The sequence below is a fragment of the Simochromis diagramma genome, unplaced genomic scaffold (assembly GCF_900408965.1).
Source record: "Simochromis diagramma unplaced genomic scaffold, fSimDia1.1 OVJJ01000361.1, whole genome shotgun sequence".
NCBI classification, from domain to species: domain Eukaryota; kingdom Metazoa; phylum Chordata; class Actinopteri; order Cichliformes; family Cichlidae; genus Simochromis; species Simochromis diagramma.
In genome coordinates this window covers 10,895,896-10,912,191 of record NW_024386860.1, presented here as the reverse complement: position 1 = coordinate 10,912,191, position 16,296 = coordinate 10,895,896, and the positions used below count along the sequence as shown (strand labels likewise).

General features: G+C 38.1%; 1 protein-coding gene across 1 annotated transcript; it reads left to right on the top strand.

The window, feature by feature from the left end:
- Positions 1-667: 667 nt before the first annotated feature.
- LOC120732720 (sialic acid-binding Ig-like lectin 11) lies at positions 668-7,311 on the top strand. The gene is made up of 10 exons (XM_040030505.1): positions 668-1,065; positions 1,322-1,642; positions 1,758-2,015; positions 2,649-2,906; positions 3,550-3,807; positions 3,971-4,228; positions 4,321-4,605; positions 5,357-5,462; positions 5,561-5,630; positions 6,152-7,311. The coding sequence occupies exons 2-10, from the start codon at positions 1,345-1,347 to the stop codon at positions 6,461-6,463; spliced, it is 2,103 nt and encodes a 700-aa protein (XP_039886439.1). The 5' UTR covers positions 668-1,065; positions 1,322-1,344; the 3' UTR covers positions 6,464-7,311.
- Positions 7,312-16,296: the final 8,985 nt, after the last annotated feature.

The following is a 16,296-nucleotide window of genomic DNA, read 5'->3' as shown; positions in this document are numbered from 1 at the left end:
AGGTCTTTTTCATAAAGAATGCTGGAGTATTGGTATAAGCACGCAACATCTTTTATTGAGCTGTGATTTGAATTGTTGACTTTTTCTTTGTTTTAATTTTTGTTTTGATTTCTGCATGTTTGCTTCATCTGCTGGATAAGTTATCCTGTGGAGGGAGAGACTGAACGTCTCGAGCATCAAAAATGTTTGTTCTCATCTGGTCGGCTCTGTTTGTCTCTGTGAAAGGCAGCATTGCTGTCACAGGTTTGTATCTTGTCCTGTAATTCTGCTATATTTGTATTTGACTTTTTAAAATATTTGCATGTAACACTCTTTTTCTGAAATGTATCCAGATGATAAGAATTTTTTATTACCCACAGTTCATCATAAATTTGTGCCTTTACTATCATCTATTGGCTCGTGTGCCATTTTAATTTAATGTTTTGTTAAACGTGTTCTGAGATATTGTTGATGCACATCCAGGGAGATTCCATAGCCTGGATATAATAAGCTGTGAAATGAGAACATTATAGTAGTTGTGGAGTACAGCACAAACAAGCAGCCTGTGTAAAAGATAAAAGTTACTTCAATATCTTTAATTAGACATCATGTTTATTGTTGTAAAGTAAATATTCTTTATCACTATATTTATCTTTCCCTTTGCATTAACAGTTGCTTGAGGCTGGGGACAACAACACTGTGATAGAAAATACTGTGTTACTCTGAGTGAGCGAGAACTAACAGCAGAGGCTGGACTCTGTGTTGTGATCCCGTGTTCTTTCACTACTGCTGATGAGTTTACACCCAAACATACAGTTTGGTACAAATGTGAAACATCTCAACACAGTTGCAGTGATCCTGACATAATATTTCACAGCAACAAAAACACAGACAAAAAAGCTCAGGCTGCGTTTGAAGGACGAGTCTCACGTTTGGAGCCTGATGTGAGTCAGAACAACTGCAGCATCATCATTAATGATCTGGAAGAGTCTGATTCTGGATCATATCAGCTCAGAGTTACTGGTGAACTGAATGGGAAAGAAGATGGATTCACATTCATTCCAAGAGTAACTGTCTCTGTTAAAGGTATGAAAATCTATTCCAAGGCCAATCATGTAGAAAAAAGTCATGTACAATAACATATTTAGGATTTTTATAGTCTTAATGAAGTATTAACTCTTCTGGGGAATTGTTGACCTCTATGGTATCTGGTAGGAACTGCAGCAGTTCCTGGCAAAACTACCATTTTCACTAAATAGCTTATTATTTGAACCCAGATTAATGTGCTAGATGAACTTCCGGTAGTTAATTTGGGTTCATTAATGCAATTTATTTCCATAAGGTCTTAATCAGAAGCCCACAGTAATGAGTCCCACACTGACTGAGGGACAGCAGGCCACACTGACCTGCACTGCTCCTGGTCTCTGCTCTGGATCTGTTCCTGAAATCACCTGGACATGGAGAGGAGCAGGAGGGACTGAATCTTACATTACAGGAAACAGGACTGACTTCAACACTGACAATCCGAAGTCTTTCACACAGAGACACATCTCAACTTTGACCTTTAATCCTTCAGCTGAACACCACAACACCAGTGTCACTTGCAAGATCAACTTCACAGGTAGAAAATCTACAGAGGAGACTTTGACTGTACATGTAAACCGTGAGTACTTTGCAACCTCCTATTTATTGTTTGCATTTTTTAAAATCTATTGAATCATCAGCAGATTCTGAAAATGAAATAACATGATTGTAAAATGTGTATTTTTATCTCACAGATATGAAAGAAATTACAATCAGTGGTGTTACAACTATTAGAGAGGGAGATGTTCTGAATCTGAGCTGCAGTGTTGAAAGTTTCCCTCCATCTCTGATTGAGTGGTCTAAACTTGGTTCTGACACAAACCTGCACAGTTATTCTGGATCAGCCAGGCTTGTCATTGAGAATGTGAAACCAGAACATTCTGGACAGTACATCTGTGCAGTTACATATATGAACAATACCCTGAAGAAGAATATCAATATCACAGTGATATGTAAGTACACAACTTTGTGCTTTTAAGCAGAAGATTTTTAGCAGTGGTCATATTAGTTTCATCTGGTATCTGAAATGGTGCATTTAGATTAGTGTAATTCTTTTGAATAACTCTTACAGCCACACCTCATTAAATATGTGATATCATCTCAACATCTGTGTATATTGGCTTTGAAATGTTTAGACAGTGATACCACTGACGACTTGTACTTTTCAAAAATGTCATTTAAAATAATTTTGATAAGTTGAAGACGATGTACAAATGTATATCTTTTATTTATAGATGTAGAGTAAAAATTTGCTTAGAAAGAGGAACACTGTAGACTGCACTATACAAAGGAAGTAAGAGGAAATGTATTAGGAGCCTTTTGAAAACTATTATGATGTTGTACAATGACCAAATTGTAATTTGCATTTTGTTGATGTTTGTGGCATTTTACACTTTGCATTAATTAAACACACATTGTTATCATTCTTATCCTGCAAGTTAACATCTACACAGCTTTGCAAGATGTGATTTTTTTTTATGTTTTTTGGGGGATGTTCGGGCATTTTTCTGATTGAACAGAAAATGGCAGTGCAACTTGCCCTCTCCTTAAATATACCACTGAACTCACTGAAATGTATTTTGCAGATAACAGGACACATCAGATCATGGGGAATACAACTGTTAGGGAGGGAGATGTTCTGAATCTGACCTGCAGTGTTGACAGTTTCCCTCCATCTCTGATTGTGTGGTCTAAACTTGGTTCTGACACAAACCTGCACAGTTATTCTGGATCAGCCAGGCTTGTCATTAAGAACGTGAAACCAGAACATTCTGGACAGTACATCTGTGCAGTTACATATATGAACAATACCCTGAAAAAGGATGTCAATATCACAGTGATATGTAAGTACACAAACTTTGTGCTTTTAAGCAGAAGATTTTTAGCAGTGGTCATATTAGTTTCATCTGGTATCTGAAATGGTGCATTTAGATTAGTGTAATTCTTTTGAATAACTCTTACAGCCACACCTCATTAAATATGTGATATCATCTCAACATCTGTGTATATTGGCTTTGAAATGTTTAGACAGTGATACCACTGACGACTTGTATTTTTCATAAATGTCAAAAATGCCATTTAAAATAATTTTGAAAAGTTGAAGATGATGTACAAATGTATATCTTTTATTTATAGATGTAGAGTAAAAATTTGCTTAGAAAGAGGAACACTGTAGACTGCACTATACAAAGGAAGTAAGAGGAAATGTATTAGGAGCCTTTTGAAAACTATTATGATGTTGTACAATGACCAAATTGTAATTTGCATTTTGTTGATGTTTGTGGCATTTTACACTTTGCATTAATTAAACACACATTGTTATCATTCTTATCCTGCAAGTTAACATCTACACAGCTTTGCAAGATGTGATTTTTTTTTATGTTTTTTGGGGGATGTTCGGGCATTTTTCTGATTGAACAGAAAATGGCAGTGCAACTTGCCCTCTCCTTAAATATACCACTGAACTCACTGAAATGTATTTTGCAGATAACAGGACACATCAGATCATGGGGAATACAACTGTTAGGGAGGGAGATGTTCTGAATCTGACCTGCAGTGTTGACAGTTTCCCTCCATCTCTGATTGTGTGGTCTAAACTTGGTTCTGACACAAACCTGCACAGTTATTCTGGATCAGCTACAATTTTCATTCAAAATGTGAAACCGGATCATTCTGGACAGTACATCTGTACAGTTACATATATGAACAATACCCTAAAGGAAAACGTCACCATAACAGTAATATGTAAGTACCACACATTGTCACATTACTGGATAACATCACCAGTGATGTCATCAGCAGCCTTATCATCTTCCAGGTTAATTTTGCAGTTGAAGCCGTGAAGAATGATTATGTGCCAGTGTTGTTTCCAAACTCCTTAAATAAACCACCTAAATATTCTCCACAGATAACAGTGCTGCTCAGATCACTGGGAATACAACTGTTAATGAGGGAGATGTTCTGAATCTGACCTGCAGTGCTGAAAGTTTTCCTCCATCTGTGATTGTGTGGTCTAAACTTAGTTCTAACACAAAGCTGCACAATGACACTGGATCAGCTACACTTGTCATCCATAATGTAACATCAGAACATTCAGGGCAGTACATCTGTACAGTAAAACATCTGGACACAACTCTGAATTCATATGTTGATGTAACTGTGACTTGTAAGTAGATGGCATGTATTTTTAACCTGAAGTTCATTAACATTATAGCTTGCAGCGTGTCCTGTTTTATGATTCTGACTACATGTTTACAGGGCATACAAAGATACAGAATGGCTCAGGATGTGTGCTTCAGTCTGAGGGTTTGACCTGTGTGTGCATCAGTGAAGGCTTTCCTTTACCTAACATCAAATGGCCTCTGTTGACTCACCACACTGAGTACTCTGTCATTACTAGTGTATCAAACCACACAGTCAACAGCACTGTCAGTGTAACTATAAAAAACCATGGCGACAGCACTGTTGAATGTGTTAGCAACAATGGAAATGGAGAAGAAAGAGAGAACCTGCTGATCAATAACAACTTGTCCAAAAAAGATGGTAAGTTTTGTTTGGTTGTTGCTGTTGTTTTAAATTAAAACCCTTTCTGTAACACTTTTAACCACTTGACATTTTTACTACCATTTCTGGACCCATGTAATCTGTTATGGCCCGTCTAGGCGCGGCCAGACCACAACATAAAGGGTGATCCATCCCCGTCCAACCCCAAGCAGCACGTCACACACTTAATATTTTCTGACAGTGATTTATTTACAATAAGTGCAGTTAAACAAAGGAAGGGAGCATATCATAACTTCAGGGTGAACCCAAGGCCAAAACAACAAACAAAAAGTAACCTATCTCAGGAATAAACACAATTTACCTACTCAAAAGAACTAAACCAAACGACAATCACTTTCCTCCCTGCCTAACAAAAACAGGAGAAAACTGATCAAACAAAAAGGCGGTCCACCCCTACATGCTCTTACATTAACCAACATGGTAACATAGTGACACAGTGAACGGTCTGCCGGTTGGGTTGGGCCAAGAATGAATAACATGGCAGTCCCTGGCGGTCTCTTCTTATCCGCTGCCTCCCGGTCCTCAGCCAATCGGTGCGAGCCATCCACCCTGGATGCACCAACCACGGAGGAGCACCTGCACACTCAAATTTACATATGATTCCAATCACAGTCGTAACAAATCTATGACCTATGTAATTAAGACAATCATTAGACTAGCCATTAGGTGTGCTGTATATAATTCAATATGTGAGTTAACAGGGTTTTCATGTTGTTTTCTTTGATTGCAGAGCCGTCATCGGGTCTTAGGTGGCGATTTCTGGAAATTATCATTGCATTTTTGATTGGTGCAGTTCTTTCATCAGGTGTTTGCTTTTTGGCCAAAAAGTGTTACAGGTACAGAATTATTTTTGTAGTTATTACTAAGGTTTCTCTGTAGATTCAATTTAACATTCATTTCAACATTCTTTCTGTAAATATGCCCTTTTCTACAGGAAAGAAATGACGAGTTCTGGACATTTGAATGACACTTTTGTGATGCTGACACGTCCAGATGATCCACTGGTATTTATGTTAATTTGTCTTTTTTGATATAACTCTTCAAATAGTTTAAATGAGTTTCAGCACAAATATCTCACATACATATGGTGGAAGTCTCATTGCTGCTGGTAATCCAGTGTCGCCACCTTTATTCTGCTAGGCGGTGTTTAACACAGCCTGGCAATTATCAGGTGTACTCCAGCGCAATGCAGTAAGGGACAGATGGAGAGAGAAACCATGCAAATAGGATGGTTTGACTTAAAATATGAGACATCTCAACTTTCTGTCACAGTAAAACTTTGATCTTTAATATTCATGATACAACAAACATCTAATAAAATAAATAAACAAATACACAAATGGAAACCAGAATTAAAGTAATGCAAAGTTCCTTTCTTGTGTAAAGCTAATTTTCAGGCCACCCAATGAGAACTCAAACCCTTTGAAGAATGAAAGACTTTAAACAAGATAAATCAATAGTATTCACAATGTTTGGCTGCCTGTAGCTGATAAATGACTGAAACTATTTACTTTGTGCCTAACAGATACATGATGCTCAAGCATTACAAAACAACCAGACCCTGAACTCAAACAGTGGGACAAACGAAGTGAAATATGCCACCATTGATCTTTCCCTGTTAAAAACACACAGCGGCAGAAAGGCAGCAAGGATGCGAGAAAGCACAAAGACGGAGTACGCTGAAATCAAGAGGATAATAAAAAAAGAACAAGAAGATGATGGTGGAGGCGACGGTAAAATGTTGGAGGGGGAGATGAAACATTCTGAAACAGAAAAGAAGGACGAGGAAGATGAGGCAGTGTACTCCACTGTGAATGACATAACAGCTGATATTTGAGGAATTCTTTTGTATAGTTGCTAAGGATAAATATTGATCTCTTCAGATGTAATGGATGGATTGATGGATGGATGGATTTCCATTTTGTGTTGGAATAACTAAGTATAGGACAATTTTCTCTATACTGTAAACTTCACAAATATTAACAAATCAAATCTTACAGAATGTTAGCTTTGAATATCGTGCTCTGCAGTAGTTTAAGGATTACAAATATTAGAAAAATGTTATGGTTTAGCAAATTTTAGATACCTATACTGCTTTACTATAAAATCTTGCCCAGTGACATTTAGTAGTAGCAGTAAATATAGTGGCTTATCTTTTTCTTGACTCTATTCTTGATGTATTTTGCAGATTTTTAATGGTTTAAGTTTCCATTTGGCAGATGGCCAACACTGCCATTGTCTAGTTAAATATATTTGAAAGTGTGCAGCCAAAGTGTGCCAAATGACCTTTGGAATTTTCTTTTTGTGTTTTCACAAAATGCTCTTTTATACGATGTATTGTGTTTTGTATTCTTCCAGAAAAACATATCATTTTGTTAAGTAAATGCATTTCTTTCCTCTTTTGCATAAGATCATTTATTTTCTTTTTCAGTTTTTATCCGACACCATCATCAGGTTGACCGAATCATTTGTTCTATACCAATAATCCATTTAAAACTTTTGATATAACTAGCTTCAGTAGTTCTAATGCTAATGACAAAAGTCCCCAAACAATCCCAGAGTATTGATCGATAAAAATGACAATTTTTTATATTATTTACTTGGTTTAAAACCTCTTGAGAACAATAGAGTTCAACACTAAATATGTTTTATTGTCACCCCACACAGGGTGCCTGGGACCCTGATAAGGATTAGTGTAAGATAATGGATGGATAAATGAATATGTGTATTTTAAGCTTTTTTTATGAACATTTTGAAAAATAATAACTAGCTGCTTTTAACAAATCAATTAAGTTGTTGAAATTTGATATCTGGGAAGTATCATTCATTTCTAATACATATGACTCAGTGTTTCAGGTCAAAACAGTCTGTCTCAGCTTAAATCGTAGAATTTTGTGAAGGCAGGCATCAAATTCAGAAGAAAGTCAGTAAGCCAATCTTAATGTGAAAAAGACTGAAGATAATTTTTTATGACATATATAATGTTGGTGATCACAATCCTCTGGGTCCAGCTATGTAGACTCACACATACAACAAACTGCTGCACTGATCTTATTTTAAATGGTTAAAAATAATTTTCACAAATACAAGTGCAGAGCAGTGCATTGCTATAACAATATTAAAATGAGTTAGCAATAGCAATACTAAGACCAGCTGAGATGGTGTGAAAATATAAATGGATACATAAGAAGCTTAAATATGCAGATGTGTTTGCAGAGAGGCAGCAAACACTTCTGCATATTTGGACATGAAATATGACTAAATATGCAGAAATAAGGGGAATGAGAGAGGGGAAGTTTATTTTAAATTCTTAAGTTCTTTAATGCACTCAATCTGTCTCAAGGAACTTTTTTTAATGAGTACATAAGAAAACATTTAAATAGCAATAAAATGATGTTGTATTGGTGGTATGATGTTGAAGTAATGTAAAGATAAGCTGAATGTCATATACAAGTTATGTTTTCACTCTAATCTTGTGCGGACTTTACCTCACAGTGATAAGGGCCATGTGGTGAATGATGATGATTTGATGCTATATGAATATATAGAACTTGTTGGAGCACCATTACTGCAATCTTTAAATCTCAAGATAACATTATGTTTTAAAAAGGTAAATTGTTATAATTATATATAGCATACAGAGGAACTTGAACGTCAGTCTGTAAAGTTGAGTGGTTTACTGAGAAACTTCCTGAAATCATTTTGCAAGAAGGAGGAAGAAAAAGAAAAGAGCGATGAGGATGAAAAACTTCAGTTTAGAGAGTCACCAGACATCAGTGAGAAGAGAAGTTTGAAGAACAAAGCAAAACAGGTAAAAATAAATTTTAATGAGTTTCAAAAAGTCTTTTTAAAAGAAGAATTGTAAAGACTTTTTCACATCTGTAGCAGTGATGGTGAATAAGACCATTATTTATTAATCAAATATTATGAGTGACCTAATGCTGTAAATGGCCTGTATTTGTATAGCGCTTTACACATCCAGTCATCCACCCATTCACACACTGGTGATGCTGGTAATGTTGTCCTCTTATTTGGCAGTTAATATACATTTATATAATATTATATATATATTACATCTTTTATTGAGCTGTGTGATGTGAACTGTTGGCTTTTTCTTTATTGTATTTTTTGTTTTGGTTTCTTTTTTGCTTCATCGGCTGGATAAGTTATTCTGTGGAGGGAGAGACTGAACGTCTCGAGCAACAAACATGTTTGTTCTCATCTGGTCGGCTCTGTTTGTCTCTGTAAAAGGCAGCATTGCTGACACAGGTTTGTATCTTCTGCTTTACTGTAATTCTGCTATATTTCTATTTGATTTTTTTATATATATTTGTATGTAACACTCTTTTTCTGAAATTTGTCCAGATAATAAGAATTTATTATTACCCACAGTTCATCATAAACTTGTGCCTTTGCTACCATCTGTTGGCTTGTGTGCCATTTTAATTTAATCTTTTGTTAAACATGTCCTGAGATATTGTTAATCAACATCCAGGAATATATTATTGCCTGGATATAATAGCCTATTAAATGTGAAAAAGTAGTTGTGTAGGCTACAGCACAAACAAGAAGATTGTGAAAACATAAAAGTTCCTGTGGTATCTTTAATTAGACATCATGTTTATTGTTGTAAAGTAAATATTCTTTATCACTATATTTATCTTTCCCTTTGCATTAACAGGTGCTTCAGCCTGGGGACGACAACACTGTGATAGAAAATACTGTGTTACTCTGAGTGAGCGAGAACTAACAGCAGAGGCTGGACTCTGTGTTGTGATCCCGTGTTCTTTCACTACTGCTGATGAGTTTACACCCGAACATATAGTTTGGTACAAATGTGAAGCATCTCAACACAGCTGCAGTGAAGCTGACATAATATTTCACAGCAACAACAACACTGAGAAAAAAGCTCAGGCTGAGTTTGAAGGACGAGTCTCACGTTTGGAGCCTGATGTGACTCAAAAAAACTGCAGCATCATCATTAATGATCTGAAAGAGTCTGATTCTGGATCATATCAGTTCAGAGTTACTGGTGAACTGAATGGAAAACAAGATGGATTCACATTCTTTCCAAGAGCAACTGTCTCTGTTAAAGGTGAAAAAAGCTATTTCAAGGACAATCACGTTGAAAAAGAAGATATTTGTTCATGTACAATAACATATTTAGTATTTTTAAGGCCTTAATGAAGTATTCATTATTTTGGGGAATTGTTGACCTCTATGGTAGCTGGTAGGAACTGCAGCAGTTCCTGTTAAAACTTGTGATTGCCATTAACCATCTTCATTAAATATCTTATTTGAAAAAACATATTGATTTACTAGATGAACTTCAGATAGTTGATGTGTTTCTATAAATGCAATTTTTTTCTATTAGGTCTTAATCTGAAGCCCAGAGTAATGATTCCCACACTGACAGAGGGACAGCAGGCCACACTGACCTGCACTGCTCCTGGTCTCTGCTCTGGATCTGTTCCTCAAATCACCTGGACATGGAGAGGAGCAGGAGGGACTGAATCTTACATTACAGGAAACAGCACTAACAACACATTGACTTTCCAACAAGGGGAAATAACACACTGGACTTTGTTTACACCACCCAGAGAGGAGCTTACAAAGCTTTTCCCCTCCCCCACCTCGGCGCCTCAGACCATATCACTGTCATGCTAATGCCTGCCTACAGACCGCTCGTTAAAGTCACCAAACCGGTTCGTAAGCAGATAAAAGTGTGGCCAGAAGGGTCTTCAGAGGCTTTACAGGACTGCTTCAACACCACAGACTGGAACATGTTTAAGCAGGCTGCCACCTATAACAACACCACTGACCTCCAGGAGTACGCAGAGACTGTTACTGCCTACATCAACAAGTGTATTGAGGATGTAACAGTCACGAAAACCATAACTGTCCGGGCCAATCAAAAACCATGGATGACAGGAGAGGTCTACAGGCTGCTGAAAGCTCGGAATGTTGCCTTCAGAGATGGAGACGAGGCAAGCCTGAGGACAGCTAGGGCCAACCTTTCCCGTGGCATCAGAGAGGCTAAGAGACAGTACTCCAGGAAAATATCGCATCACTTCAAAGACAGCAGAGACTCACGGAGCCTGTGGCGGGGCATTCAGACCATCACAGATTACAAGCCCCCACCACAGACCTGCGATAGCACTATCCCCCTGCTGAACGAGCTGAACACTTTCTTTGCTCGCTTTGAAGTCCAAAACAGCACCACTGCACAGAAGACTCCACCCCCTCCTGGTGACCAGGTGATGACCCTGTCCCCGGACAGCGTGAGGAGATCCCTCAGCAGGATCAATGCACGTAAAGCTCCGGGTCCTGACAACATTCCTGGTCGTGTACTGAGAGACTGTGCAGTGGAACTCACTGATGTCTTCACAGACATCTTCAACATATCACTCATCCAGGCTGTCGTCCCCACATGTTTTAAAGCCACCACAATCATTCCGGTTCCAAAAAAGTCATCTCCCTCCTGCTTTAATGACTACCGTCCTGTTGCACTTACTCCCATCCTGATGAAGTGCTTCGAACGACTAGTCATGCAACACATCAAGACTGTCCTGCCCCCCTCCCTGGATCCCTTCCAGTTTGCGTATCGGCCCAACCGCTCAACCGATGATGCCATCTCCACTGCACTCCACTCAGCACTCACACACCTGGACAATAAAGACTCATATGTTCGAATGCTGTTCATAGATTTCAGTTCAGCATTCAACACTATAATCCCCCAACAGCTCACCCAAAAACTGGTCCAGCTGGGGCTCAACACCTCACTGTGCAACTGGCTGTTGGATTTCCTCACCGGAAGACCTCAAGCAGTACGGGTCGGCAGTAACACATCCAGCACCATCATTTTAAACACGGGGGCCCCGCAGGGATGTGTGCTGAGCCCCCTCCTCTTCACTCTGCTGACCCATGACTGCACTCCATCATACAGCTCCAACCTCTTCATCAAGTTTGCGGACGACACAACGGTGGTGGGTCTCATTAGCAACAGGGATGAGACCGACTACAGAAGTGAGGTGAGACGCCTGGCCACGTGGTGTGCTGACAACAATCTCTCTCTGAATGTGGAGAAGACAAAGGAGATTGTTGTGGACTTCAGGAGAATGCACACCCAACATGCTCCTCTGACCATTGACGGAGCGTCTGTGGAGAGAGTGAGCAGCACCAAGTTCTTGGGTGTGCACATCACAGAGGATCTCTCCTGGACGTACAACACCACAGCACTGGCCAAGAAATCACAGCAGCGTCTCTTCTTTCTCCGCAAACTAAGAAGAGCAGGAGCACCAGCCCCCATCATGCACACTTTCTACAGAGGCACCATCGAGAGCATCCTGTCGAGCTGCATCACTGTGTGGTTTGGAGCCTGCAATGCGTCCTGTCATAGAACCCTCCAACGCATAGTGAGAGCTGCAGAGAGGATCATTGGTGTCTCTCTCCCCTCCCTCCAGGACATTTACAGCACCCGTCTCACTAAAAAAGCCCTTTGCATAGCGGCTGATCCCACGCACCCAATGCAAAGCTTCTTCAAGCTGCTGCCGTCGGGGAGGAGACTGCGGAGTCTCCAGGCCAGGACCAGCAGGCTGAAGGACAGCTTCATCCATCAGGCTGTCAGGAAGCTTAACTCCCTCCCGATTCTGCCCCCTCTCCCCTCTCTCCTCCACGGTCTCACTGAACTCTGTCACACACACTCACACACACACACTCTCTGACTCACTCACTGGCCTGCACCAGTTACCAGTCACTTTGTGGAGCATTGGACTGCCATTACCTCATAAGACTTTGTTGTTACACTATCTCTTACCGTACATTACTAAATCTCCATTTGCACTATTTGCCCATTTGCACTACTCTGCCTGGTTTGCACTCAATGTCATTTACCCTTATATTGTATATTGTATAGCTTTCTTGTTATATGTAAAATTGTATTATATTATTTAATTTTATTTAATTTTTTTTACTTTAAAATATTTTACTTGCATTTTTAATCACTCTTATATTTAAATGTTCATTTTCTATTTTATCTAGGGATTGAGAGTAACGAAGTTTCTATTCTCTGTATGTCCTGTACATGTGGCAGAATTGACAATAAAGTTGACTTTGACTTTGACTTTGAAGACTGAGAATCTGGCGGCTTTCACACAAAGACACATCTCAACTTTGACCTTTAACGCTTCATCTGAACACCACAACACCAGTATCACTTGCAAGATCAACTTCACATGTGGAAAAACTACAGAGGAGACTTTGACAGTAAATGTGAACTGTGGGTACTTCGTAACCTATTGTTATTGTTTATATCTATTTATTTATTTGAAATCTATTGGATGATCACTAGAGTCTGAAAAGGAAACAACATGATTGTAAAATGTATATTTTTATCTCACAGATAAGAAAGAAATTACAATCAGTGGCGTTACAACCGTTAAGGAGGGAGATGTTCTTAATCTGACCTGCAGTGCTGAAAGTTTTCCTCCATCCGTGATTGTGTGGTATAAACTCGGTTCTAACGCAAAGCTGCACAATGACACTGGATCAGCTACACTTGTCATCCATAATGTGACATCAGAACATTCAGGACAGTACATCTGTACACTAAAACATCTGGACACAACTCTGAATTCATATGTTGATGTAACTGTGACTTGTAAGTAGATGGCATGTATTTTTAACCTGAAGTTCATTAACATTATAGCTTGCAGCGTGTCCTGTTTTATGATTCTGACTACATGTTTACAGGGCATACAAAGATACAGAATGGCTCAGGATGTGTGCTTCAGTCTGAGGGTTTGACCTGTGTGTGCATCAGTGAAGGCTTTCCTTTACCTAACATCACATGGCCTCTGTTGAATCACCACACTGAGTACTCTGTCATTACTAGTGTATCAAACCACACAGTCAACAGCACTGTCAGTCTCACTGTAAAAAAAAACCATGGCAACAGCACTGTTGAATGTGTTAGCAACAGAGATGGGCAGTAACGCGTTACTGTAATCTGATTACTTTTTTCAAGTAACGAGTAAAGTAAGGGATTACTATTGCAAAAACGGTAATTAGATTACCGTTACTTTCCCGTAGGAACGCTGCGTTACTGTGTTACTAAAACCGTGATTTTTTTGCGAGAATGTCTCATGACAATGACGTAAGCGAGTGCGCCGTTCGTGACAACAGCTGTGTCCAGATCAACAATGGATCATATATCGAGTGCGGGAGAGAGTGTGAGCGTGCGGTGTTTAAAGCGTGGAAGTACTGACCTTATTTTGAGTTTGATTCCATAAAACGTGACAAAAACATTAGTGTCCATAGTGCGTGGGAAGAAAGCCTCTTTTTACAGCGAAAAAAACCCTAAACAAGCACCGAGTGCGCTATGACGTAATGGGAAATTCACAGAGAAACTCGCGGATTCTTCCACTGACTGCTGCGGCACACCTGCACCAGGGCAAACCTCCGCCTGCTTTACAGGTGAAAATAGAGCAACAGGACGCTAGTCTTTGATTTTTTTTATTTTCTGCTGTGTTTTACTTGCATCTATTTGAAAGACTGAGTGTAAACATAAAAAATATTTTATTTTATGTGCTGGAATGTGCAGAAAATAGGTTTAAATGTTAAACAAATTTCTTCAAGTCAGAGAATGTTGCATATAATGTAATTTTTGCTTGATGCATAAAGTTAAAAGATTAAAACTGATAAAACAAGTTTTAAAAAAGGAGACTTTTCCATTTGATTACATTTTGTATGATGGATTATGCAGAAAAAGTAGAACTGGGCTGAAAGATCTATCACTTTATCACCTATTCAGGTTGTAAATCGTGTTTTTAAAAAGTAACTAAGTAACTAAGTAATTAATTACTTTTGAAAATAAGTAATTAATTAGTAAAGTAACGGGATTACTTTTTGGGGGAAATAATTAGTTACTGATTACTTTTTTCAAGTAACTTGACCAACACTGGTTAGCAACAATGCAAATGGAGAAGAAAGAGAAAACCTGCTAGTCCATAAAAACCTGTCTAAAAAACATGGTTTGTGCTTTTCATCTAAACACTTTCCACTTTAACATTTTCAGATTTTTTTAGTCCTGTATTTTTAACACAACCTCTGTATCTTCATGTACTACTTATAATTCAGAAACCACGGATATTAACTTTTTTATTTTTCCTTTCCATTTTATTTCCCTCGAGTGCAGAGCAACTGTCTAGTTTCAGGCTGGAATTCCTGAAAGTCATTAAAAGTCATCATTGGTCAGAAATTGCTATAGGTGCAGCATTAACTTTAGTAATTATTATCAGGTTTTCTCCGTAGATAAATTTTAATATATATTTGTAAACATGTTCTGTAAAAATTACCTTTTCTCCAGAAAAAAAAGAGCTCCAGAAATTTGAATTAGAGTTTGGAAATAGATTTTTGTTTGTTTGCATTTCTTGTTGACTTGGGTGAATGATAAACACAATCTTTTTTTTTTTTCAATAGAATTGATAGTTTTTAATATCGATTTTTACCAAATGGTTTAAATATAACTTAATGGTTTACTTGTATGTTATGTAAATAGAACTACAGTAGATAATACAGCTGCAATTAAAAAAAACAACCTGATTTTTATTCCAGCAAAGGAAAATATTGTATCAAACAACAAAAAAAGTGCATTTCAGATTTTTTTTTTAATCTTGACTGCATCTGCACTTTAACTGCAGCAGCAGAAAACTCTCACATTCAGGACAATGGTGATTGTATCACGCGCTGCAAAATCATTTGTACTTTCAAAATCAAAAAACAAAAAATAGCCCAAACAAAGGAAATATTTGCAATAAACATTTCTGAATCAGCATTTCTCAACAACATTCTACAGACTATGTATCAGTCAACGTGATGAAATATGTGCAGTATGTTCACAACTGTATAGATGTAGAGCAACCAGCAGCTCACTGGACACATGTGGCTGTTGAGCCTCTCAGCTGTGGCTCCTGGAAACGCTAAAATTACATAAAAAGCTGAAGTTACATCTGTCATCTGTCTCTGCCCCCACAGCATTTTAGCCCCCACGTGTGTGTGTGTGTGTGTGTGTGTGTGTGTGTGTGTGTGTGTGTGTGTGTGTGTGTGTGTGTGTGTACATATATAAGATACATAAAATATGTGTGTGCATGTGCTCTCTTCTGTCTTACAGCAGCTCGTGTGAAACATTGTGGTTCTTACAGTACAGTTCTTCCCTGGATTGTTGCTGGTGTATCTCTCACTTTGAATGTCTTCTGCATAACCTACATATGGTTCCTCTGGTATGTTTCTTCACATGTATTTTTATGTTTTTTTGACTCTTTGAATGCAGTCAAGACTTTTAGACGATGATTGGCTTCTGTTTCTTCTTATTAAAGGAATTCAAGAAAAAAGGTGAACCTACATCAGGAGGAGAGAACCTACATGTCGCTGCAAAAAGCAGATGTATCATCAGATTATGGTGTTATTGCACACCATATAAACTGAAGAGTCAGGTTTCAGATAGCTGTGTGATTTTAATGGCAGCCTGTAGTCAATACTTTGGTGATGTACTTAATTTAGTTTCACTGTCTTTATTAAAGCAGATACTATGGTATTACAAATTTTAATTTAAATGAGCTATTAAATTAAAGTTTAATATTTGTTAATTTTTTACATTGCATTGTAAATAAA